The 23,546-nt window shown below is 39.0% G+C and overlaps 2 protein-coding genes across 2 annotated transcripts; one reads left to right on the top strand and one right to left on the bottom strand.

Moving 5' to 3' along the window:
• Positions 1 to 1,368: 1,368 nt before the first annotated feature.
• ATP6V1D (ATPase H+ transporting V1 subunit D) lies at positions 1,369 to 10,571 on the bottom strand. Its single transcript, XM_040558331.1, has 9 exons — positions 10,407 to 10,571; positions 8,344 to 8,461; positions 7,095 to 7,174; positions 5,644 to 5,711; positions 4,904 to 4,948; positions 4,326 to 4,429; positions 3,819 to 3,885; positions 2,780 to 2,858; positions 1,369 to 2,143 (listed from the first exon to the last, which is right to left on the bottom strand). The coding sequence occupies exons 1-9, from the start codon at positions 10,445 to 10,447 to the stop codon at positions 2,002 to 2,004; spliced, it is 744 nt and encodes a 247-aa protein (XP_040414265.1). The 5' UTR covers positions 10,448 to 10,571; the 3' UTR covers positions 1,369 to 2,001.
• Positions 10,572 to 10,583: 12 nt separating this feature from the next.
• On the top strand, positions 10,584 to 21,283 carry EIF2S1 (eukaryotic translation initiation factor 2 subunit alpha). The gene is made up of 8 exons (XM_040558330.1): positions 10,584 to 10,715; positions 12,462 to 12,703; positions 13,621 to 13,700; positions 14,493 to 14,644; positions 17,388 to 17,494; positions 19,292 to 19,389; positions 20,265 to 20,408; positions 20,742 to 21,283. Exons 2-8 carry the CDS (start codon positions 12,463 to 12,465, stop codon positions 20,865 to 20,867), a joined length of 948 nt encoding a protein of 315 aa, XP_040414264.1. The 5' UTR covers positions 10,584 to 10,715; position 12,462; the 3' UTR covers positions 20,868 to 21,283.
• The last annotated feature ends 2,263 nt before the right edge of the window (positions 21,284 to 23,546 follow it).

Here is a 23,546-nt window from a genome sequence, read left to right as displayed (position 1 = left end):
TTCGGTAAATCTTAATCTCTGGGAGCCTAAATGAAAATCCTTCCTAGGTTGACTAAATAGTCATTTCATAGAATCATAGAATGTTTTAGGTTGGAAGGAATGCTTAAGGATCAGTCAGTTCCAACCCCCCTGCCATGGGCAGGACACTTCCCACCAGACCAGGTTGCCCAAAGCCCCATCCAGCCTGGCCTTGAGCACCTCCAGGGATGGGGAACCTACAGCTTCTCTGGGCAAACTGCTCCAGAGCCTCACCACCCTGTGAGTAAAGCATTTCCTCATATCTAGTCTAAATCTACCCTTTTGTAGTTTGAAGCCGTTGCCCCTTGTCATATCACTACACTCCCCAACAAAGAGTCGCTCTTCAGCTTTCTTGTAGGCCCCCTTCAGGTACTGGAAGGCTTGGATTTTAGCCAGCACAGTACAAACAAAGTAATTCTTAAGGATGACTACTTCTTTCCTTTGAGGCAGTAAACATCTGTTAGATAAGGATCCTCTTTTCTATCACTACAATAAGAATGTGTGAATACATTCCTTCCTGTACTTAGCTAAAGCAGGACACAAGGAACAAAGTGGGTGGGGTTGTTGGTCTTTTTTGTTTGTTTTTTTTGTTTTTAACCAGTTGAATGATGCTGCTCCTGTTGAGGAAAGTATCTGACAGAACACAGGTGGGCTAGGAGGTAAGAGGGTTTGATGGGAGTTCAACACAAAAGCAAGGGGCTCTCTCTTTCAAGCTGGACCAACCTGTATCTTAGGCTAAAGTATGGACTCATTTAGCTGTGCTGCTTTCAGCTTCTAAAGAGGAAAGAAATGGCCTTTTGCTTCATAAAATTGTAAAATGACTTTTAAAAAGGTGCTAATAGAAATATTTTTTCTTGCATTTGCCCTGCATCTGCTGTTAAGTGCTGGATCATGTTTAAAACAAGGTGCTTACGTTGAAGAGTTTATTACTAACAGAATAAATCTATCCCATGGTGCCCACTGCATATGCCAGCTTATTCATCTCTTTCCTAAATTCCTCTAATCACCCTAGAATGCAAAAAAAAAAAAAAGCACAAGAATGGACTACTGTATGTTCAACCCTGCTTGCCTGCCTACTTGTGATGAAGATTTAAAGCAACATGGAGCTGGATAGTTTAAAAGAGCTTCTATGTGTTTGTGGCAAGAGGATATGACCTCTCCTTGGCTGTTTATCTAAAGAGGTAAAGGGTAAGTGAATTTGGACACAGGATAAAAGGAGATGTGCCCAGTGCACATTATAAACTGGGGGGTATGGGATGAAGAGAGGGCTATCTTGCAAACAGCATGACAGTTTCCAAGCTTTTAAGACCATCATCTTCTTGCAGCAGGACACAGGCACCAGATATTTAACATTTAGAACTTTTACTTGTTTCTAGCACAGAATACACGAATTGGCAGAACCTCTAATTAAAACCACAGATGTTTTAGGCCAGTGGTAACAATCATGCAACAGAAATAAATCATAAAGACTGTGGATTTTATCAACAGGTTAGAAAACTGGAGTTGCGTTTACTTAAATTTGACTTCAGTTGTACCAATACCTGTTTTAAGCAACTTTCAAGTTAATTCACATTTCAGCAGTAAAGAACAGTGCATGTATCTCCCTCCCTAAATAACATTTTCCTCTGCCTGCAGTGGTAAGAGGAATGATTAAAAGGGAATCTGATTAGGCAAATCCAGAGCCACCATGCAAAACACGTATGGACAATCATTCCTATTAAATGAAGAAACAGATTGAGCACACAACAGAAGGCTTTCCTGATAATAAAGCACCTTACTGATCTCTCATTTTCCTCCTATGCTACAGTCAAGTTCCCAGATTTCTAATCTCCCAGGAGAAATCCACAACCCAGTCAACTCAAGACTTTATACACCAAATGAGAAGCCACTTAAGTATGATTGAGGCAACATGTCCCAAATTATACTGCAACTGGGCCTTCTGTATTCTGGGTCCCCTGCTCCAAATATAACAACTGCACCAGGTTACTCAAAGAGAAGGTCTTCATCCTTCTCTTCTGCTAAGAGATTAGCTGGTTCACGTTCCCCACCAGCAGCCCTTCGCAGCTCCCGTTCTTTCTCAGATTTTTCTTTCAGTACTTTTTTCTTTTCCTGGATCTTCTTTAACCTGTGAAGAGAAATTTGGTTTATCTGTGAAAGAGATGTGATGTTTTCATAAAACAGGCTAGCAGCAAAGATGTCGTACAAGTTGGCTGTGATAAAGCTGCCTGGAAAAGTTCATCAGGAAATGAAAGTCCTGTAATAAGTGACAAAATGCTCTTTTTGCAAGCTGCCACCCTTCAAAAATATTCATCTCTACAGATTAACTCACTTTTTCACCCAAACTCTAAATGACATTTTTTACCTTAAGTACTGCATTATACCACTACTCTGCTTTTCTTGAATGAAGGCAACTTAGCTTTAATTCATTTCAGGTTTGACACCTTAGCTTCATGTAGTGCAGAACACCAGCCTCTGTGACAGAGCTGTCCTTAAAGCAGAACACCTCAGTGTACTGTATTCCATCATTCCTGCTGGAGACATAGCTGAAGACAGCTATGTACAACCTAGTGGTAGGGATTCATCTGTAACTCTGCAACCAGTAATTGCAGGTCTACAAGTGCCCAGCTCTGGAAATTCAATGTGCATTAAGAACCAGGTCATACTTAACAGCGTTCACTGCCAGATTTGGCAGTTCTCCTAAGTCCTCTCTGAGGAATGGTCTATTTGAGAAAAAGAGACCAGTCTGGTCTGAGATAGTTACCTGTAAAATTCCTCTCGTTCTCTTTCATCCAGTTCTGTGATGATATAGGAAAGAGTGCGCTCAATCCTGGGAATAATCACTAAAGAAATATAAACAAGGAAGTTGTTGGACTGCTGCTATATTACTCAGGAAGTTGTCATAATGCAGTGCACAGATGGTTATTTAAAGTAAATCTAGTAATTCTTTTGGCCAAGGGGAATTGTCTTTCATGGAAGATCACACTATTTCATTAGACAAATATACAAAATCGTTTTCTTCAGTAAGTCCAGGACTAAACTAGGACTCCAAACATCACGGAATCTCTGATAACACATTCTTCTGAAAGATATGCAAAGGAATTGAAAACACTGATTCTTGACTTTTTAATAAGGTCTTTTTTCCCCACTGAACTGGTTAAAAAATAATCCTTCAAAAGATGGGCGAGATTAGAAGTAAAGCTATATTCATCCATCACATTCTTTCAGAAAATTTTGTTCGATAAAGGACTTACACAAAGAATTATGATCTTAGTTGGAAAAAGCCATCAAGGAAACAAATGCTCAAATATACTATCACAAGGGAAGATACAAGACATCAAAAAAAGCTTTAACACACCAACTGAGCGATTCTGAAAGCCATGTGCCAGAACCACTTTTCCAAAGGAGAAATCTGCTAGCAATGCTGCCAAATTCATTTGGAAGGCCGCAGAAGAAAACTTTTCTACAGTCAAATTTGCTAAGGGATAAGCTGCAGATAAGGCCTGCAAGTTTGAAGTAGATCTATGGAAAAATATACTGAAAGGGATAGTTTAGAATCATCTGCTGAAGTAAGTTATTGCATACATGCAAAATTCCAGCTATCAGCAACTCAGAATGGAACTGGGCTTTTCATTTTTGTTATTTGCAATGTGCTTCATTGTAATGCTCTCTCAAACATTCTTGAACTGGTTTGAAATCCTACTAATGAAATCAGTCAAAAGAAGAGTAGCTTCCAGGACCCAGCTCCCCATCTTGCATGGAGACACAAAAGCATTATGCATCCCAGACAGAAAAACACTCACCATGTTCAATTGCATTCACACGTCTGTTTGTTATTTTGATGGCTTCATCCAAAGTAATAAAGGATGTCTGTGGAACAGGAATAAATAATTAATACATAACGAGACAAACTAGGCATTTCGATGTATTGTACACACAAAAACAAACAGCACTTGTAAGCCAAAGCTGCTCACTTGATGGAAGCAGAATTGTTTCTGCTAATGTTTGTGCTCTTACTATCACCAGATTACATCTGAACACCACACATCAGCAGTTTCAAATACCAACTACACCCCATAGCAACTCCACAAAGTTTCTTTATAGGGTTGTAGAGTTCTCTGAAGTGGTAGTATAACTGTGTTTTATAGCTGAAAAAGGTTTGCAACTTTGTAGAGCACTGGGACAAAAGGTATATATTACAGCTGAAAGTACTCAGCTACAACCACTGAGACTATGTTACTTTTAATTTCAGAACAGGGAGAAACCAAAGACTCCTCCCCACTCCCCAGCCATTTTTTCCTCCCATCAACCTGTAAGGAGGCCAGTTCCACAAGCAGCTCCACGGCCTTTGCATAGTTTCTCTTCAGCTTAGCCAGCTGTTCTCCACCCCTGGCCAAGCCAGTCAGCTCATAGCCTGAAAAAACAGAAAACGTGAAATTTGTTGCTAATGCTACCATGGTGTTTTCTTTCTAGATAAAAATTAGTACTTTATGAACTACAGGGATACAGATAGCTCAGAAAGTGATAAGCTAAAGTCTTTCCCCATTAACAAATCAATTGTTATAATGGTTTGTGTTACTACAAATCATTGCTGTGCATGTCTATAATAAGATCTATCAGTCTCAAAAACCTGGTAAACAAGCCTTCTCCTAGTTTGAAAAATTCAACAATTTAGAAAATTAAAATCCACTATGACACCTTAATAATCTCTCCATATTAGAGGAACAGGACAAAGCAAAAATAGCTTTGCAAACAGCAAAAGACAGAGGAAATACATTCTCCTATGCCTGTGATGTAAACTGACTTATCAGCAAAGTATGACAAGTATTTTTCTACTAGCACAGAATAGCTACAAGTACATGTAAGATAGCACTTGTTTTGTACTTACTGTCCCCTCCTTCCTGATAGTGCTCAAAAACCGGTAAGGTTACACCTGGCAAAAGTGAGCAAGTACGTGTGTAAGAGACATAAGGTTTTATATATTTTTTTTAATTACAACTCATTTTTACCCCATTTGCTTCTAATAAATTCCATAAGCTCAGAAGCTTTGTTTCCAAAATCTCCCCATATAGCTTGGAAAGATTTAATCATGCTGATTCTTCCACTTTAACATGGAACTTCGAAATTATATTGAGATCATGGAGATCTAGACACATGAAAAATTCAGAGAAGTATTCCATTGTATTCAGTATTCAATTTTATTATGTTACCACTTAGCAATATATTCCCCATGCTTAAGGAATATTTTCAGCATTCAATCTTGATTATTCTTTCCTGTTTTCTTCATAGACAATTACTGATATTTAATTTCTTAAAATTTATTTAATTCTGATACTTAATTTCCTGGTTTTCTGATTTACTTTCAGTAACGGAAATTATGCTTTATTTGAAAATCTAGAAATTGGACTACAGTTTACGTACACTTGTTTCATCTTATGAAATGATGGTAAACAACTAAACATAAATATCTTCTGTATCTGAAAAATCTTAGTAAGTTAGAAACGTTCCTTCTGTGACATTAATAAGAGGAATAAGAGGAGATGGTGTTTGGAAACACTCCTGCGTATTTCAGTCACCTCCCATGATTCCCTTGAAAGTTGAAATACCCGTACTCTAGAGAAGAGTCACCTGCTACATTGTCCTTCTTAGCTCTGATCTTGACTTGAGCTTTGTTCACATTTTGGATCACAGTGGTACTGTGAGGAAGAAAACATACATCTTAATCATGAGCACTGAAGTGGTTCATTAATCCACCATTATAGGCAACGTGAAGTAGTTATCAAATAGCTGTAATGATTTGGAAATTATTTTTAGTTCAGTACTCTGTGCAGTTAATTGCACAGTCTTCAAAGCTAACACAGAAGCTTTCAAAGAAACAGTTTTCCAGCAATGTCTGGAAATGTAAAAGAAACAGACTCTGAAATGTAACTCTGGAAATGTTTTAGGCTAAGTATACAATCATATCTAAAAACTAGCCAGTTATCTGGCAAATGACTTTAAAATATTTCAGTAACGTTGAGTCTAATCAACCTGTGCAATTCTCTTCCCACTAAAAGCAAAGGAATTTCAAGGCTTTAATGTAGACCAAGGCCACAACACTCTGTTTTTATGAGTTCATATTTATTTGTTCTTTCAGAACAGTAAATGAGTTTGTTTACCCACTAGCTCTTACCGTGTTAATGAACTTAAGCTTGTACAATTCATCTTGAAGGATTCTAAAGTGTCTTAAGGTCTTCCAAGAACAGGTCACTGTAGCCAACTCTTCCACTATAGTACAATTTACTTTCAGGGTGGAATCTAACTATTGTTTATACCTAAATACTGACTGGCTAAGGCAGGAAACAGCACCACATCCAAATGAGAGTAAAAAGGCTTTCATGGATGCTGTGCACCTCCAGCAGCACACAGGTTACTACTGCATCCGATCGCTTAGCTCTTCCCCATTAATTGGTGGTACCATCAGCTGAATCATTAACACTACAAGAGCTACATTTGGCTGAAGTACACAAACAGCCTAGTTAGAATTGTAATTTATTAAAATGCACTTAAAAATAACGCACTGGAGGAAAAAGCTGTCTCCCCTCTCACATACAGCCCTCACTAGCCCTAGTGAGGCAAGAGGTCGTGAGACAGGATGCTGAAACACTGAGCAGAATCTCCAAATGACTTACTGGGAAACAATACCACATATGGGATCCCGTCCTCAAGTCCACAACAAAAATCAAAATAATACATAATCCAACACTCTGATATACAGTCTTGTATACCTATGTTTTAGCTTCCAAGTTGCAAAAAACAACTTCTCAAGTCAAGGGTCTGTGCATAATTTGTATGTAAATTCTGTTAATTTTTCAGCTTTCTTTTTTATGCATTTTCATCACACAAGTTCTCTCTCTCCTGCAGTGACGTTTCTCACCTTTATTTGATGGAATTCAGTTCAGCCTGTCCTACCTTGCCCACTGCCTTTTTTCTTTTAAAAAGTGTGTTTAAGAATTTTACTTATTTCCAGAAGAGAAATCAACAGTTTGTTGATCACACTTTCCCAGGGGTAGGATACCCATGAGATCAGCAATCCTCACCTGAAATCTCCTGCTGTAAACTTTGCCTCAGCAAGTGAAAAGGCAGCTTCTCTCATCACCTCACCCATCAGCAACTTAGTCTGTTAAAAAAAAAAAAAAAAAAAGAGGCAGCAAATAAAAGGTATATTACTCTTTTTCCAGGATGAATAACTAACAGCATAAAGAAAACAATGAGAAATTTAAGAGAGTAAAAAGGAGAAAATCTGATATCTCTGTCTCACTCTCAAACTGCAAATTGCAAATCATAATTCCCAGGTGTCTGGTTTAAAAAGAAATACTTCAGCTGTTTCACTCACCCAGTGTAAGAACTCAAAGAAACTGCAAAAGACTCGTCTGTCTCAATAATCATAAAATTCTACTACATGGGGGTTAAATTGCAACAATAAAGTGTCTCAGCAGGAAATCACTTTTCCTTCATATTGTACTGGATACTATGAGACTTCTGAAGTTGTTTTTCAGCGTACAGGTGTCTGTAACTTTGTGAAGCTGCTCTCTCCTCCTACTCAATTTTTTCTCGTTTTTACACATTTCAAGGCCTTGCAGCTAAAAACCACGCTATTGAGAAGCAAGAGCCTTTGTGTCTGTAGACAACTAGACACAGAGTGCCAAGAGCTTGTCTACAGCAAGGTAACAAAACACTACTGCTAACCATAGACATCGTAGCAGTTCAAGCAAAAACAGTACAACTAAAACCTGCCTAGTATGGTAGGAGAGAACAAGCCATATTAGGCTCTGCTGAATATCTTGGATTTGTCAGTCATGTTACAAAGAAAGAAGCAGGACTTGATGTTTCTTCATAAAGGAACAAGGTCCATCTGGACAAAATTTCTTGTCTCTGCTTCCTAGTGTGCCTAGGAATGCCAAAAAAAAAAATGCCAAAAACATTATAGATCTGCAGCATCCTCTCAGGCCAGATAAAGCAATGAAAGTAGCACTACAGAACATGTTAGATCCACTCATAATGTATTTGACACCGTCAGAGCAAATTTTCTGTAACCCAGAAGAGATGGTAGGGAACCACAGCCGAGGACTGGTTGGAAAGAGGTGAAGAATATTAACTTTCTGTACCACTGCAGCCAGGAAAACGTAGTTCTGCTCACCTGTCCTCAGAAGCTTCACTTACAAAGAACAGGTTATCTACAATGTTGTCCTACGTTCTAGCCTATCTAATGAAGTTAGCAGAATGGGAATGCACAACTGACAAACAGATTTCAAATAAAGAGAGACAAAAAAAATCTAATTTACCTACCTCAATAATTTTCTTAAGGATCTGCCTGAATCGAAGTGTCAAAGCATCAGATTTTTTCTTTAAGAGGTTACGACCTGTTTGGGCTCCTTTCAAACGAGCCTTCATGATGGTCTGAGCCCTGTTAAAGAAAGGAAGAAATAAAAATGTCCTGCATCATCCAAAGGGATTAGGAAAAAAATTACACATGATTTTCTGACATGGACATGACAGAAAGTATGAAGCAATGAAGAAACATCAACGTGGTACAACAGCAGAGACAAATCAGGATAGAATTTTATTTATTCATTTATTTATTTCCAGTAGCAAACTTCCAGGCTTCTGGTGCAGAACTGGGAACTGAAAAAGGATCCAAACTTTGCTTCCCTCTCTGCTGTCACATATATTTTAATTTGACGAATCTTTTGAACTAAAATTGCAGTAGCTATACTACAAAATCCACTGTGCTAACTTAAGCTACTGCTTTGTATACATAGTAAGTGTGCACAAAGAATGACATTCATGTCTGTACAGAGAAGCCTATACGCTTCCTCTCTGACCTTGGAAAACGTAAGCATAATGAAGACTCTGCCCGTGCAGTGGACACAGTTACTTCCTCACTCTACCGACGTGTTATAAGAATAGCTTCATTAATGCCTACAAGATTGTTATAACCGAGAAGCAGATATACTTTATGAATGTTCATGATAAAAAGACAAAGAACAACAAGGCACCTTAATTTTCACAACAAGCAGGTCACTGTTACCACCTTGAGCTACCTTCTCACTCTGTTCCCTACCTGACCGAGACTGGCTCACTTTCTAGTTCAAGCAAGATTTCACAGGCTCTGTGAGTGCACTAAACAAAGTCCTGTTTACTGTCAAGGAGACCAAGCAGCTTCTGTGAGTGATCATATCCAGCCCAGAAGAGGGTCATACCAGCAAAAGAGAACAAAGCCAAAAACCTTGTAAAATTCAGTCCCGTCAGTTAACAAAAAATTTGTTCTAGAAGAAGGCCATCTTTACTTTTAACATCCTAACTCACATTCCTATCAAAATATCTGCCGCATTATTACTCTATTACCTCATTTGAAACAGGGCTCGTAAATATTAAATCTTTGTACATCACTACCTCCTTGCCACAATGATCTGTCAGCCCACAAAAACAGATACCTTTCAGAAGTGGTTGAGATGCCTCCTCCTCAGACATGTAAATGGCATGACAAGAGCAGTATTGAAGAGCAGGCGACCAGGTGACTTAGTACATGCAGTCATTTATTTCTGAACTGAGGTTCAAAACAGAACCTTTACTATGTAATATATTAATATTTCCATATAAGCTGTTGTTTCGTATGGCCTGAGCTCATTCATGAGGGAATAGTTATTATTTTACGTTTGAGGTTTTCTATCCTGCAAGACATCTTCCTATAAAGATCATATCCAGTCATCAGCCTAATTTTGTGCAGGAAGATTTGAAACAGCCTTTCACCCCAAGGCAAAGTCTTTCTGTCCTGGAGAGTCCTGCAGAGGAGCAGCACTATGAAAACTACATTTTTAATACTTTATCAATTTTAAATGTTCGCATTCATTCAGATGTTGGCTGCTTTCTTAAGCCTGGTCAGGGGACATCTGACTGCATGACGAACGGTTTGCTGTCACAACCTGGAAAATTACTTGACTGTCCACTCACTGCACTTCCTTTTTTTTAAAAAATTCTTTATGGCCAACCTCTTATACAACATCAGTTAAACAGTGAAGGGAAGGTATGGTTTGATTGTGCATTTTTGCTTACGTTCATGTTCTATTTTTAAATCCTGGCTTGCCTAATGGTACGACTGTAACCCCCCCACACCACCACCCTGGAAGCTGCTTATGCCGTGGCTCCGGGTGCCGTGGCAGCCCTCAGATGGCTGACGGCTAATTTTGAGCCGCCGGAGAAGAGAAACCACAGAGGAGGGGATCCAGCCGCGGCCCCACGGCGCGTTTCACCCCAAAACACGGAGGGAGGGAGGGCGGCCCTGCCGGGGGCTCGGCCCGGGCGCTCCCCCCGGCGCTGCCCACCCGCCCCGGGCCCGCCGGGCCACTCACATCCGCGACGGGAAGATCTCGATGCGGTCCTTGCCCGACATGGTGGCGGCGGCGGCGGCGGCGGCGGCGAGCGGGGGCCGCTCCGCCTCTCACCGCCGCGGCCGTCCCGTGACGCGGCCGCGGGCCGAGGGCGGGCGCTGCCGGTGCGGGTGGCGCCGGCGGCCGCCTGCGGGGGCGCTGCAGCGAGGGGCGGCCGCGGCTCCCCGCCCGGCGCCGGGGCGGGCCGGCGGCTGCGCGCTGTGCGGCGGGGCCGGGTGCACGCTGAGGCAGGAGCAGCGAGCGCGCAGAGGGACCCTCGGCCGCCGGCAGGTAGCGGCCCGGGACGGGCGTCGCGGCGTCGGGAGGGAGCTCGGCTCCGAGCGGGGCTGGGGATGGGCCCGGCCGCTTGGGCGCAGGCCGGGCGGGAGGGAGGGAGGGAGCGGCGCCGCCCCGCAGCTGCGGCCCGGCAGCCCGTGGGCCTCGTGGGGCCGGGGGTGGGCTCCTGCGGGGGCCCCGACCATCCCGTGGCGCTGCGGCCGGGCTGGGCGTAGCTCCGGAGGTCGGCCCAGTGGGAGGCCGGCGGGGGAAGTTCCCTCTGGGGAGAGGAGCGGCGGGGCCCGGCGTGCCGAGCTGTGCCTGCCCTTCCTGCTCGCCGTGCTGGGGGTGGCTTGGCGGTCTGTGCGGCCTGCCTCACGGGTGGGGGTTCGCTGGAGTTGCGTTAAGTGGCCTAGAAATGTCGCCTGTAACAGTTTGGGTTTTAATCTTGGAGCTGTTTGTTTCAGCTTCAGATTGTACGAAATTTTATGTCTTCATAATTGTTTGTTTCTAGTAGTTTGTATTAGTAGTGTATCTACTAGTTTGTATCCCTTTTCTGAAAGGTAAAAATGAAAACGAGGGCAGACACGGCTTTCTGAATTGTGTGGCCATGTTTAGTAGCACTTGGTGTTACCATCGTGTTCTCTTTGTAGAGCCTCATATAGCTAGATAGCACGAGTGCTGCTGTGAAGATCAGGAGCACCACTTTGAAATGGCGATTAAACTGAAGGAGCAGTGCATTTGACTCAATTTTGTAGGCTCCTGCTTCTAAAATGTTCTTAAACTTGTGCGTGAAGCTGACAAAAGCCCTGGGCCCAGCCTCACCATTAGTGGTGAGTACATGGATCGCTGTCAGCATCAGGAGAGGGAGGCAGTTTGAGCGTTCCATCGTGTCACCACATGATTACTAAACATGAACCTGGTACCTTTTTTGATTCTATGACAAAGAAATCCTGTTTATATATATATATATAGATAGATAGATAGATATGTTTCATCCTGGCTACCTATATGTTAGGCTTTTTTTAAGTCATTTTTAGGGGTCTGTTTTCTGTTTAGTGCTTCACTCACGTCAGGCTCGTTCCATCTTCTGGTTGTTGCCTTTGCTTCCTTTCAGTGCCGACAGGTGGCCCCTGGAGCAGTTCTTGCAGGACTATTCCAACCATCCTGTGCTGAGTTCAGAAAAATATCTTCTGGAATCTGGAGTCTTCCTTCTCAGTAGTAGTAGAGAAGCATCACTCTACCTCTTATTTCCTCAGCCTTTCACATGCTGTCTATTGCTGTGCATACAAATACCTTTGTTGGCACTGCAAGCTTCTCTCCTGTGTCCTTCCGTTGTTGAAATCTGGTTTCTGACTTAAAACTTTACGTGGTCTTAGGAATTTAGATCACTGTGAAGAGTGCAGTGCCTTCTTTTCACCACTTGAGGCCTCTTCTGTGTGGTGCACTATGTACAGATAGCATGACAGTTGAAGTGGACAATAAAGTTGGGGTAGCAAGCTTTCTCTTCTTTTATGCAAAAAGTGAACATTATAAAAAATGTGGCAATTTTGAAGTATTAATCAATCTATTGCTTATTATCTGTTAAAACCTAACTATACATTGCACAAGCCTTATCCTACTTAGCAGTTTCTAGTATCAGTGTTTCTCTCTATCCTCACCAGTCCCTGCTGCTTTTTACCATGCTTGTAGGAGACTTCAACGATGTACTGTGATAAGTCATCCTTGTTTCTTTTTCCTTGTTTTCTGTTCAAATTCCAGAATGCCAGTACTAAGCTGTAGATTCTACCAGCATAAATTTCCAGAGGTGGAAGATGTAGTGATGGTCAATGTTCGGTCCATCGCTGAAATGGGGGCTTACGTCAGCCTGCTGGAGTACAACAACATTGAAGGCATGATCCTCCTCAGCGAGCTGTCCAGAAGACGTATTCGTTCCATAAACAAACTCATCCGCATTGGAAGGAACGAATGTGTTGTGGTCATAAGAGTTGACAAAGAGAAAGGTATTGGGGATATTATGGGATATATCAAGATTGAAGTCATAACAAGAAATGCAGATTAACTGGGTGGCTTAGCCATTCATAGATTTTGCCAGGGGTTCTTTATTTAAGACACTTCTTAAGCAAAATAAACCATCATCCTGCCATCTGATGTTTACAATCATTTTTCCCTTTGGTAATCAGGTTAATGAAGGTCAATCACATCAGTTAAGATTTGCTTAAATGGGTCCTTACCAGCTGACTGTTGGTCAACAAACCATAGGGAAGTGGGATTTTTTGGTATCTATGCAGATTTTTTAGGTCCTGACTGAAGAGAGGGATCATCTGATGTAGTGGTGAAAATTTAATGCTCACATTCCATCCTGTGCCTTAAGTCCTGAACCTTGGCTGTCAAATAGATCACATATATGTAATTATCGTATCACGTACTTCCTATAGAAGGTTACAAGTAGTGATTGTGCAGACTTAAACTTTGCTTTCTCCCGTCTTCTGAACAATTGAATCTTTGACTTTAGAGGTTTTTTTAATATATTTTTCTGTTTATGACGTGTTTTTCAATAATACTGTTCATGCAAAATCTGTATCCATGTATAAAGAAATAATGAAAATGAGCACCAAGCACATCTGATAGGAACCTGTTTGTATGGTATTTCTCAAGTAAAATGTTTTTCTAGAATAATTCTAAAACTACAGTTAACTTTGAGATTAAATAATGAATAGCAGAATACCAAAAAAGCAAATTTTGGTAACGATTTGATCAAATTCATTAAGCTTTAGTTTTGTTACTTTCTTTAGCAACTGATAGTGTAGACAAGGGACAAATCTTGAGCCAGATTGCTTGCTTGTTATGCTTTTCTCTTGAAGCAGTTAGACTTAGTTTGTATGATGCCTGACACTTTGAAAATTATTTTCCCTATTAGGTTATATTGACTTGTCAAAACGAAGAGTTTCTCCAGAGGAGGCGATCAAATGTGAAGACAAATTCACAAAATCAAAGACTGTAAGTTGCTTTGCTTTATTCAGGCACTGTGTTGTGCTGTCTTCTTTTCTGAGCAAACAAAGTGCACAGACATAAGATAATATGAAAAATAAAGTATTATTCTCATCTATTAGGCATACTCTGATTCTCATTTACCTTTGCAAATATATCAGTTTGTCTGTGAGCGCTCTGGTAAGCTGCTTATTAGTTAATGAATACATCAAGTAAGATGTCAGTTGAAAATTTGTCATGCAAAGGCTGATATTCAAAGAATCAGAAATTCAAAAGCATATGCAGGTTTAACACACTGGGCAAATTTTATTGGAAAGGAGTAAGGATAATTTAAGGCATCAGATCCCACCATTACTACTGTGTGGCCTGAAGTTTCTGAGTAAAACACCATTAATTATTACCTTGATTCTAACTTTTTTTATATGTGTACAAGTTTACTGCTTGTTTAACAACTTGTTAATACTTTTCATATCAGTTTCCATGAGAGAATAATTTTGTCTTTATAACTGCACGATAGAGGTTTAGGTTAATAAAATGTTTTTGATATTTTGTAAACCCTAGATCTCAGTATGTAATTTATTGTTAAGTATAGGGGAAGATTGTTTTCAATCTCACACAGTGTTTAGAATCGAATCTATTGGTTCTGGGCTTTAATCTGCAGGACATGATTTTATGCTGCGCAAACCGAGAGTAAGAACCAGTCATTACCTAGCAGGGTGAGACTGGATAAGTGTGAGGGGATGGCTGTTTTGTTTTGGTTTTAATTTTATTTTATTTTTTAACACCCCATTTATGTTCCAGGTTTACAGCATTCTTCGCCATGTTGCTGAGGTCTTGGAGTACACTAAGGATGAGCAGCTTGAGAGTCTGTTCCAGAGAACTGCCTGGGTATTTGATGACAAGTACAAAAGACCTGGATATGGTGCTTATGATGCATTCAAGCATGCAGTCTCGTAAGAACATCTTTTCTGTTTCTGTGGGTTTATTTCATAATTGCAAAGAAGTATTTTCTGAAATATATCCACCTTTTTCTTTTCTCTAAGGGTCAGTATGTAGACTAGAATGTAGTGGTTAAGTTAACCTAGTGCGTCTTGACATCAGCCTTCCAGTTGTTAATTATAGGTTTCTCTCTCACTACTTTTCTTCAAGTTCCCAGTGCTCTTGAGGAAGAAGACTCAGAGTTGATTTGTCTTTATCCACCTTTGAATATGCCATTCTGCGTATGTCAGTTTTTTAAAAGTAGTAACTGAATTTGTTGTGGAGGAATACTGAGAAACTCAGTGAATATTTTTAAGAGAAACTTGAATACAAACACTGAGGAGATTTATATTGCTGCAGCTGAGCCTGTGGCGTTACTAATAGAAGCAGCACTAATCTTGGCTTCTCTGTCAGAATTTACCTATTCTTAGTCCAAAGCAGATATTTTCACTCATATCTAGCTCTGTGTCTGAAGAAATTCCAACTCATAGCTGACGCTCACTCTTTCACTGCCACAGGCGTTATTTTTTTTTTTAATACAGCAAGTTAGCTTGTTACTTTTCTACACTTTCAATCTTGAAGAATGAAAATGGGATGACGAGTTTAGAAATGAAATTATGGAAAGAAAGAGTTAGAAGCTGTGAATCTCATGGAGCGTGCACCAAGATGGATTGTTCGTAGGTTTTTATGAGGTCTGGCGTTTCAATTTGCTTTCAGAATTAATTAAGCTATTTGGTTTCCATTTAAATTTACTATCATGAAATTGGCAATTCACAAATAGATTTCTGAATAAGCATTTCCAATTTTACTCTTGTAAATAAACTTCCACTTAATGCTAGTTGGCAGTGATAATATTCTAGAAAATTGTATTGATTTTAAGAAGCAGGGCACTTGGCAGTATTTTTGATTGATCGGCTCAAAACTGTTTTTGTGGTTTTGAAAAGAGACAACTTGTACTGTCTTCATATAAACTGAATGTGTTCATAGAGTAACAATGCCTTTCTAATGATTGCAAGTTTACTGGTGAAGGACTGATCTGGGCACATTGCTGCAGGAGAATTTCTGGGTCATCCTGTAACTGATGAATGTTTTAACACCTGTATGCCAGAAAACCAAAAAACACCAATTACACTGACTGTTTAAGACTCTCTCAAATTCAGAAACTGAAAAAAAATAAAAATTCCTGAACACATTTGGTGTGCTGCTGCTTATCTGTTACACAGGTTGGAGCATAAATTTCTGAAGCTCTCTTTTCAAAACATCTTTCCATCAGTAATACCTTAAGATTTCCAATAGATTGTATTTTTTTTTCCCGTTTTGCACCTACATAAAGCTTTGATGTGGAACAGAAGTGTGTGGATACTGCTGCCTTTCTACCTTTGCTGAAATGCTAACTGGCAGCCTAGTGTGCCCCTTAAGAGCTTGACTTGGTATTTCTTTCTGAGTGCTGAGAATGAATGTTTTGGGGTGTCGTGCAGCGGGTACCTGTAGTAAAATTTTAAAGTAGATTTACACTTTAATTATTAAAAACTCAACATCCGGGAGCTATTTGTTGAATGCCTACTGAAGGTCATGCAAGTAACTGGAAGATTTAACAGAATAGATTGTAAAGGAAGAAACAGAATTTGTGAGTCTAATAAATCATGTCTGCCTTATGGGTTCATATTTTTCAATGTGTAAAAAAGATCAATTTCTGGCTTCTGTTCAGTTACGTTTGGCTTTTCTGCTATCTACGATCAGTATATAAAATCATGAAAGATGACATTTCATTAATAGTGGAGACCAGTCTCCAACATTGCCTTTGTTCTGGAGGGCGTTTTGGTCCACGTTTGCCAGCTAGTAATGTTTTATAGGCAGTCTGGTATTGCCCTTCAGAGACCTGTCCTGTTTCTGAAGAATGTAATCACAGCATTGCTTCTCTTAGGCAACAAAATAGGAATGTTCAGAAAATTTTGATCAGGCACGACTGAAAAAAGAAAAAAAAGCAGCTATAGGGCTAATAGGAGTGATTTCTCTGAAGAGCTTTTGTTTTCTGTTTCAGTGGTATTTTCAGTAAAACTAATACCATAATAAAGAAAATGATTGCCTGTGATCTAAAAACTATCCTTTCTTTAGCCGAGACTGTAGCCAGCAGTTAAGTATGTCTGTGATCCAGTTACTTTTTAAAAAGCTTGAAAGAATGATGTGGAATTAGTATGGGTTACTTTGTAGAAAGACAGAAATCTTCCCTTCATATGAAATGCTAGAGTAACTCAAAAACCTCAGATTCATGGTGAATTTTCTTTCATACAATACAGGTTTATCTTCATATTGGAGGAAAGATAAATGCCAAGCAACTAGATATATTTCTCACTCTATATATAATTTGCAAATGAAACTGGGCAGAAATCATTCCTATTTTTTGTTTGGTTAGTTGGCTTCTCAGAAAAAAAAGGAAAAAGGGGAAAAATGAGTTGAATTAAGACTTTTTCCTCCAGGAACAGACTGAGTAAACTATTTATCTGCTTAGTTGTTAAGTGCTTCCATTAGAAAGTACTCTGTAAATAGATGTGTGTATTTTCTTCCAGTGTTTCAATGGACCCTTAAGAAATTTACCTGTTTTCTTTGCCTAGTAGAGCTTTATGATTTTGTTAAGAATATTGAAATAATACCAGAAGTTGATGTTGTGTCATATCCCACTTCAGTGTAAGTTCTGTACCATTTCTTTGCTTGGCTCAGAGACCCAGCAATCCTGGATAGCCTGGATCTGACAGAGGAAGAGAGGCGTGTATTGATTGACAATATTAACAGGCGTCTGACACCACAAGCAGTCAAAATCCGAGCTGGTAAGTTCTTTCCAGATGTTCATTGAATAGACTTGACAAGTCGAGTGTATCTAGTAAACTATAAACTCATTTAAAACTAGTGGTTTGTGGTGCTGATGTTTGACTGAAACTGCTGTTCCAGAGTTAAGACATATTAGTGCTTGCAGAATGCCTGTATGGGTCCTATCTCAAAGTCCAAGGTGGTTTGGCTTTCCCACCCCCCAGCTGCAGGTTCCTTGGGACACAAGTTAGTTGTCCTGATATATAATGCAGTCTGTCACATTGCACTGGCATACAATGAATTTAAATATTTTATAGGTATTACTGAATCCGCAATATCCGTATTGAAAACGTTAAATTCTTTGGTTCTCTAACAGGATGATTGATCACTGTCAGCATGGCTGGGTCATATGTCCTCTCCTTGTCCATGAGCAAGTGAGAATAATTATGACTTTGCTGTGGGTGTATTTCTAGCTGATTGTTTGCAAACCTCTCAGACGGATGTATTAGCATATGTCTAATGTATTCATGAAGTTTATGAGCTGGTTTGTCTCCTACTAGCTCAGTTAGTGGTCAGAAAAAGCACATGACTCTGGTATACTTAGGAAGACTCACTAGAAAATTGTAAAGCTGGTTGTACAGGTAACTGAACAGCCTAAAAGCATGCTTGCCATTAAACAGATAGTCAATGATCAGAGTTGCATTTTTAACGCCATTCAGAAATTGCCTTTGCTCTGCAAGGGTATATTGAAGAGCATTAGCCCTTCTTGATTGCAGTGGAGGGAAGAAAAGATGAGCAATATCCACATGATGGTGAAGTTAAGATGAGAATGCAGAAAATAAGATCATGAAAAATTCTTCTACCTATTGCTTTAGATAGCCAGGAGTTAACATAAACTTCAAATATGTAAGTAGGATTTGATTGCCATGAAGAAGGAAGTTGCTAACACGCATAATGCTTGATCGCTTTTGAAAATAACGTGCCCTCGAAGAACATGTTCTCTTACTTCATTCATCTTGCTGTTTTGTTCTGGTGGTCTAAGTTGTTTTTAGTTTTTTCTTCAAGCATAGAAATATTCTAGTGGCTTGTAGTCTCATCCTGAGACTGGTGTGGAGTGTTTTTTTGTAAATATGATTATATATGGGAATAGCAAATTATTGAGAGTCACCTGGGAGTGAGGTTAACTTCTCTGTATAACGTAAAGTCTTGCACCATTGCTACATAGGTAAACAAATCTTTGTCTTTAGACTAACTAGGATATTACAGATATGAACAGCATAAGCTTATGTCTTTGTTTCCCAACATTTAGAAAAAGCTGTAGCTAGCACTCATAACTATAATTTAATATAATTTATTTTAAAAAGATAATCCCTGTGCTCTTAAGGTGATGCCTTTCTTGTAGTTGTTGACAGAATTCTGTGAATTTGTGGCTGTGCACTTTATCAAGTTTCAATTTTCCTGATAGGTCTTTCATTTTATTTGGTATTTCTTTTAATATCTCAATCTCTCGTTGTGAAATGCATCATCATTCCTGTTGAATTTATTGGGCAGTGAACGCAGATGTATGGTTTCGTATCTTGGATTTTCAAAGCACAATGTAAAATGTTATACAACTAAAGAATTTATGAAGACTTCTACCTCAGCTTACAAGCCAAGAAATTGAAATGTTTCCTCAGTTTTTGAAGATGCTGAGGATCTCATTGTGAATAAACATTGGTTGCTAAAAGGTTTTTAATAAAGCTTAACTAAAAAATCTTTAAACATTCTACAACTTTTGATAGCTTTAAAGTTTTATTATTTGTATTCATCTGTCTTAGATATTGAAGTTGCTTGTTATGGTTATGAAGGCATAGATGCAGTAAAGGAGGCTTTGAGAGCAGGCTTGAATTGTTCCACAGAGACCATGCCCATTAAAGTAAGTAATTGTCTTAATTATGAAATCAATAGCAAAGTTTTCTGATGTCCTCGATAACAATACCTTTCAGTTGTCGCAGTTGCATAGGTGAGGCTGAGGAACCATGTAGGAACCATGTACGTGCTTTCTGGTTCTCCTGTCTAGCACAGGTACGGGACACTTCCCTACAACTATGTGGTCCCAGTTGTTCCTGTGACTGTGCTGCAGCTTTCCAAGTTCAAGAAGCTGTATTTGTTCTCTTCAATTAATTAATGTTCAGTATTTGCATACTAAATACTTGCTGTTCCTTTATACAGCCTTATACAAGTAGAGCAAAAATTTTTATTTTCAGAGATAAGACTGTGTAAGAAAAGGAATATTTTGTCCACACATGTTTGAGTGTTGGTAGAAAGCCTACTACACCCAGGTCTAAATTTTCTGCCCCAACCACTTAAGGGTATTGAATGCATTACTGAATAAGTGTTTTCAGAAAAATGGAAAGTACTTCCTTCTTTGAAATAGTTTCTTAGAATGTTTTCTTTTAACAAAAGAAAAAGTTCACTCATCCAGTCATCTTAAAAAAAATAAAAATATCTATTGGTTGTTGCAGTCTTTTAATTGTTTGAAAAATTGTGATAGGCTGCTTTACTTACCTGCAAGGTGGGTATTCTCTCCGCTTAACAATATTTGTCTATAAGAGTATACTACGTAAAAATAATTGGTTTTGATACCAGAAATTAGACAGCCTATGTGCTTTCTTGTTTGTTATTTCATTCCATGTTATTTGTACTTCTAGAAATAACTTTTCTAATGGAAAAATATTTCTTTTTTTGTTACTGAGTGTAGGTTTTTTGTTATTTTTTTGGTTTTGTTTTTTCTTCCCTGCAATGTGATAGATTAATCTGATAGCCCCTCCTCGATATGTGATGACTACCACAACCCTGGAGAGAACTGAAGGACTCTCTGTTCTGAATCAAGCCATGGCTGTCATTAAAGAAAAAATTGAGGAGAAGAGAGGAGTCTTTAATGTGCAGATGGAGGTGAGAACACTTTGCATTCTGAAATGTAACTGATTTATTTTTTCCTCACAACATTTTATAAACAGAGCAAGATCAGTAGTGCTAAGAGACATCTTAGCAAAAGATATTAAGAAACTGAAAAAAAGGCATAATTTTTCTGTATTCCTTAAATAAATAGATGGCCAAAAATTCTAATTTTCCTAGGTTTTACTGCATCACTAGTGGATTTATTTTGATATCTTTCCCCTTAGGATCAGAGCCGCCAACCATGACTTTATTTTCATATTTATTTGTAGACTGAAGAGGGTGTTTTTTAGTGATCGTTCATCATGTGTTGTGTTTTTTTTTTTTCAGCCTAAGGTGGTTACTGATACAGATGAAACTGAGCTAGCAAGACAGTTGGAAAGACTGGAGAGGGAAAATGCTGAAGTGGATGGTGATGACGATGCTGAGGAAATGGAAGCCAAAACTGAAGACTAAATACTCTGGGATTATTTAGAAGACAGAGCATATGAAAAATTAGAGACCCCGTTGCAAACTCTGGACTAAATGTTTCCAGTATTGAAAGCTTCAAATGCAAATACTTGAAGTGTGTTACTGTTTTAAAAAGACCAATACATGGAAGCCTCTCCTAAGTAACATTTGATGCAGCAACTTACACAAATAGAATCCTTCAAAAGGAAGGTGCCTAGTCATATTCAAGACTCACATCTCATGAATAGAGGGAGGCTTCAGCCCCATGCTTACCATTTTCATACGTAACAATTCCAAATTGGCGATTACAGCTCAGTGCATCTGATAGTGATGTTTTCTGGGAGTACAAAAACCAAACAGGTTGAACAGTTCTATACAGAATGTATTTGACCAAATATTCAATAAATTTCTGAGCTACATAACTCCAAGCTTTTTTGATCTTCTGTCACATTGCTTAAATTGGTACGAATAAAACCTGGAAGAGTATGATCAGTCAGTAGCTCCCCTTTAACAATGAAAAGGGCTTTCTTTTGTTGTTTTAAATCAATGCAAGAATGAGTGGAACAATGTTTTTCTTAGAAATATGTTGATGCAAATTTATTTAAAAGAATATCTCCTCTGTTTTTTTTCTGTATTTAGGGATGCAGAACTTGTAAGTTGTGAACATAGCTTTGAATATAGCTTGTTACAATTTCAATAAATATAGTTGAAAAATTACATATAGTTACTTTGCTCCTATATGTGAATATAGCAGGAGCTTTAATTAATTTATTCATACTTCAAAATAGACATTGCTGTCTTCCAAGCTCACTGTTGCTTGACCTTCAGTTCTGCCTACCCTAGATCTAGTTTGCATTGGACTGAGCTATTCACTCTATAAACAACCAGTTTATCTCCTCTGAAGAGGAGAAACAAGATCTGCTTTCCATGTTGCAATGAAAAAATCCCGTTTGCCCTTGTCTGTGGGAATTGGGGAAGTTATATTTTAAGTAACCTTTCCAAATTACTGAATTTTTAAATGGATTTATCTTTTTCATAGTCATATCCTATATTGCCTATGTCTTTTTCTTAATATTTTATGCTGCTAGAGGAAAAAAATGGATGAAAAATGAGTCTTTGCACCTTATGTAGGAATTCTTAATGTTGCCGTAGTAGAAACAATGTCATTGCTACAAGGTGTTGCTAGAAAAGGCATTCACAAACTGTATATTGAAATACATGCTTGATTATCAGAAAAGTTCACGTGCCCAACTTTTACTATGCAAAGCCAAAAAGGTAACTTCCAGTCTTTGCAGAATGTTGGAAAATACTTGAGTATGTCATCACAAGGTGTCTTTTATGGTTACTTGATCAAATTACTTTCTTTTTAGAAGTTACATATGACAGCCTTGTGAGGGTTTGAAGCTGTATTCTCCCTTTGATAATTTTGGTTTCATTTTTATGAACAACTCTTCCTTTTTTGCCAATTCACTAGATAGTGAATTGACCTGCATTCAACATGATATGTGGGCACTCTGACAAAAGTACAAAGTTTTAAAAACTAAAACATCTCTCTGTGATCCATTTGCCAAAATAATGCTGTAAAGCAAGGCACTGAAAATGAGCCAGTCTTGCTCTTTACGTAAGAGTGTTACCAGGGGATTACAATTAATGTTGCCTCTAAGAGCTGCCTTGGTGTGTTAATAGGGGAGCATCACTTCTGTCAGTAACTGGATATTTCTCATGTGTTGCAGTAGCTGGAAGAAGGAGCTCTGAGATGGCTGCTTGCAAGGACTGCTAGCCTGTGAACTGTGAGTTAAGGGTCCTTAGCACAAACTGAGCTGATACCTTCTATTGCAACCAGTCTGGTGTGCTTGGAACTGTTTGCCTACAAAGCATTTTAATAAATGTAGTAGGTTTTGTGTGAACAGCTTTGTGGAGTCAGTAAGAGGCAGTGGAACTGGCATGTTGTTCTCTGTAGCCAAATCTGTACTTCGGTATTTAATTTCTCATAAATCTTTGATCCAGGGAATACAGTTAAACAGCTGTTTTCAAACATTGCCACCTTTCTGCAGTTAACTGTAAAATGCTCTTACATCAGAATACTCTTGAACGCTTGTCTTTAACTTTTATCTAGAAATGTTTCATCAGTTTTTATTTTGATGTGGTTTGTTTTCATCTTATTTCATCCCTAATCCCCTAAAGGAACTATGGGTTTAATGGCGTCCTACACTGGAGGGCAAAGTCCTAACATTTAAAGAAGCTGTTTTGGAAAAGCTGAATATATGTAATCCCCCATGTGATGCTGTTCACATTATAATATTAATGGAAATTGTAGAGCATGCAATGGGGATTGTTCTTTGGGCAGGTTCTCCTAATCAGGGATTGTTAGCTTCGTGGGGGACTAAACTGGAGGTATCAGTAATGAAACAACTCAGTCTGTGTTTCCAGTTAACCCTGAGTCTGTGGTCCTGAAGTCTACAGATAGCTATTCTTAACCATGCTAATGCGAATTCTGTAATGTATAAAGTCTTTTGCGGTCACTTTTAATGGAAAAAATTGTCAGTTGCTCAGCTGTACTCTTTTGTTAAAATACTATGCTGGCATTTAGAAAACAACCTGTTAAAATGGATCTGATGAAACAGTCCTCCTCAGTGGTTTTCAAGTCCCACCAAAGACTTAGTTTTCTAGAGCTCTTTAGCTTTA

Source organism: Cygnus olor, chromosome 5, assembly GCF_009769625.2.
Source record: "Cygnus olor isolate bCygOlo1 chromosome 5, bCygOlo1.pri.v2, whole genome shotgun sequence".
In the NCBI taxonomy this organism is placed as follows: domain Eukaryota; kingdom Metazoa; phylum Chordata; class Aves; order Anseriformes; family Anatidae; genus Cygnus; species Cygnus olor.
This window is presented reverse-complemented; position numbering and strand designations above follow the sequence as displayed.

What these genes read in the sequence shown, in the direction of transcription:
- ATP6V1D (XM_040558331.1), bottom strand. Translation starts at nt 10,447, where the DNA reads ATGTCGGGCAAGGACCGCATCGAGATCTTCCCGTCGCGGAT. An exon ending in GAGATCTTCCCGTCGCGGAT is followed by an intron (nt 8,462 to 10,406) that starts GTGAGTGGCCCG and finishes TTTCTTTAACAG; the next exon opens with GGCTCAGACCATCATGAAGG. An exon ending in TGGAACTGGCCTCCTTACAG is followed by an intron (nt 3,886 to 4,325) that starts GTTGATGGGAGG and finishes CCTGTTCCACAG; the next exon opens with ACATCCTTTATTACTTTGGA.
- EIF2S1 (XM_040558330.1), top strand. Translation starts at nt 12,463, where the DNA reads ATGCCAGTACTAAGCTGTAGATTCTACCAGCATAAATTTCCAGAGGTG. An exon ending in GCATTCAAGCATGCAGTCTC is followed by an intron (nt 14,645 to 17,387) that starts GTAAGAACATCT and finishes TGCTTGGCTCAG; the next exon opens with AGACCCAGCAATCCTGGATA. An exon ending in AGCAGTCAAAATCCGAGCTG is followed by an intron (nt 17,495 to 19,291) that starts GTAAGTTCTTTC and finishes CATCTGTCTTAG; the next exon opens with ATATTGAAGTTGCTTGTTAT.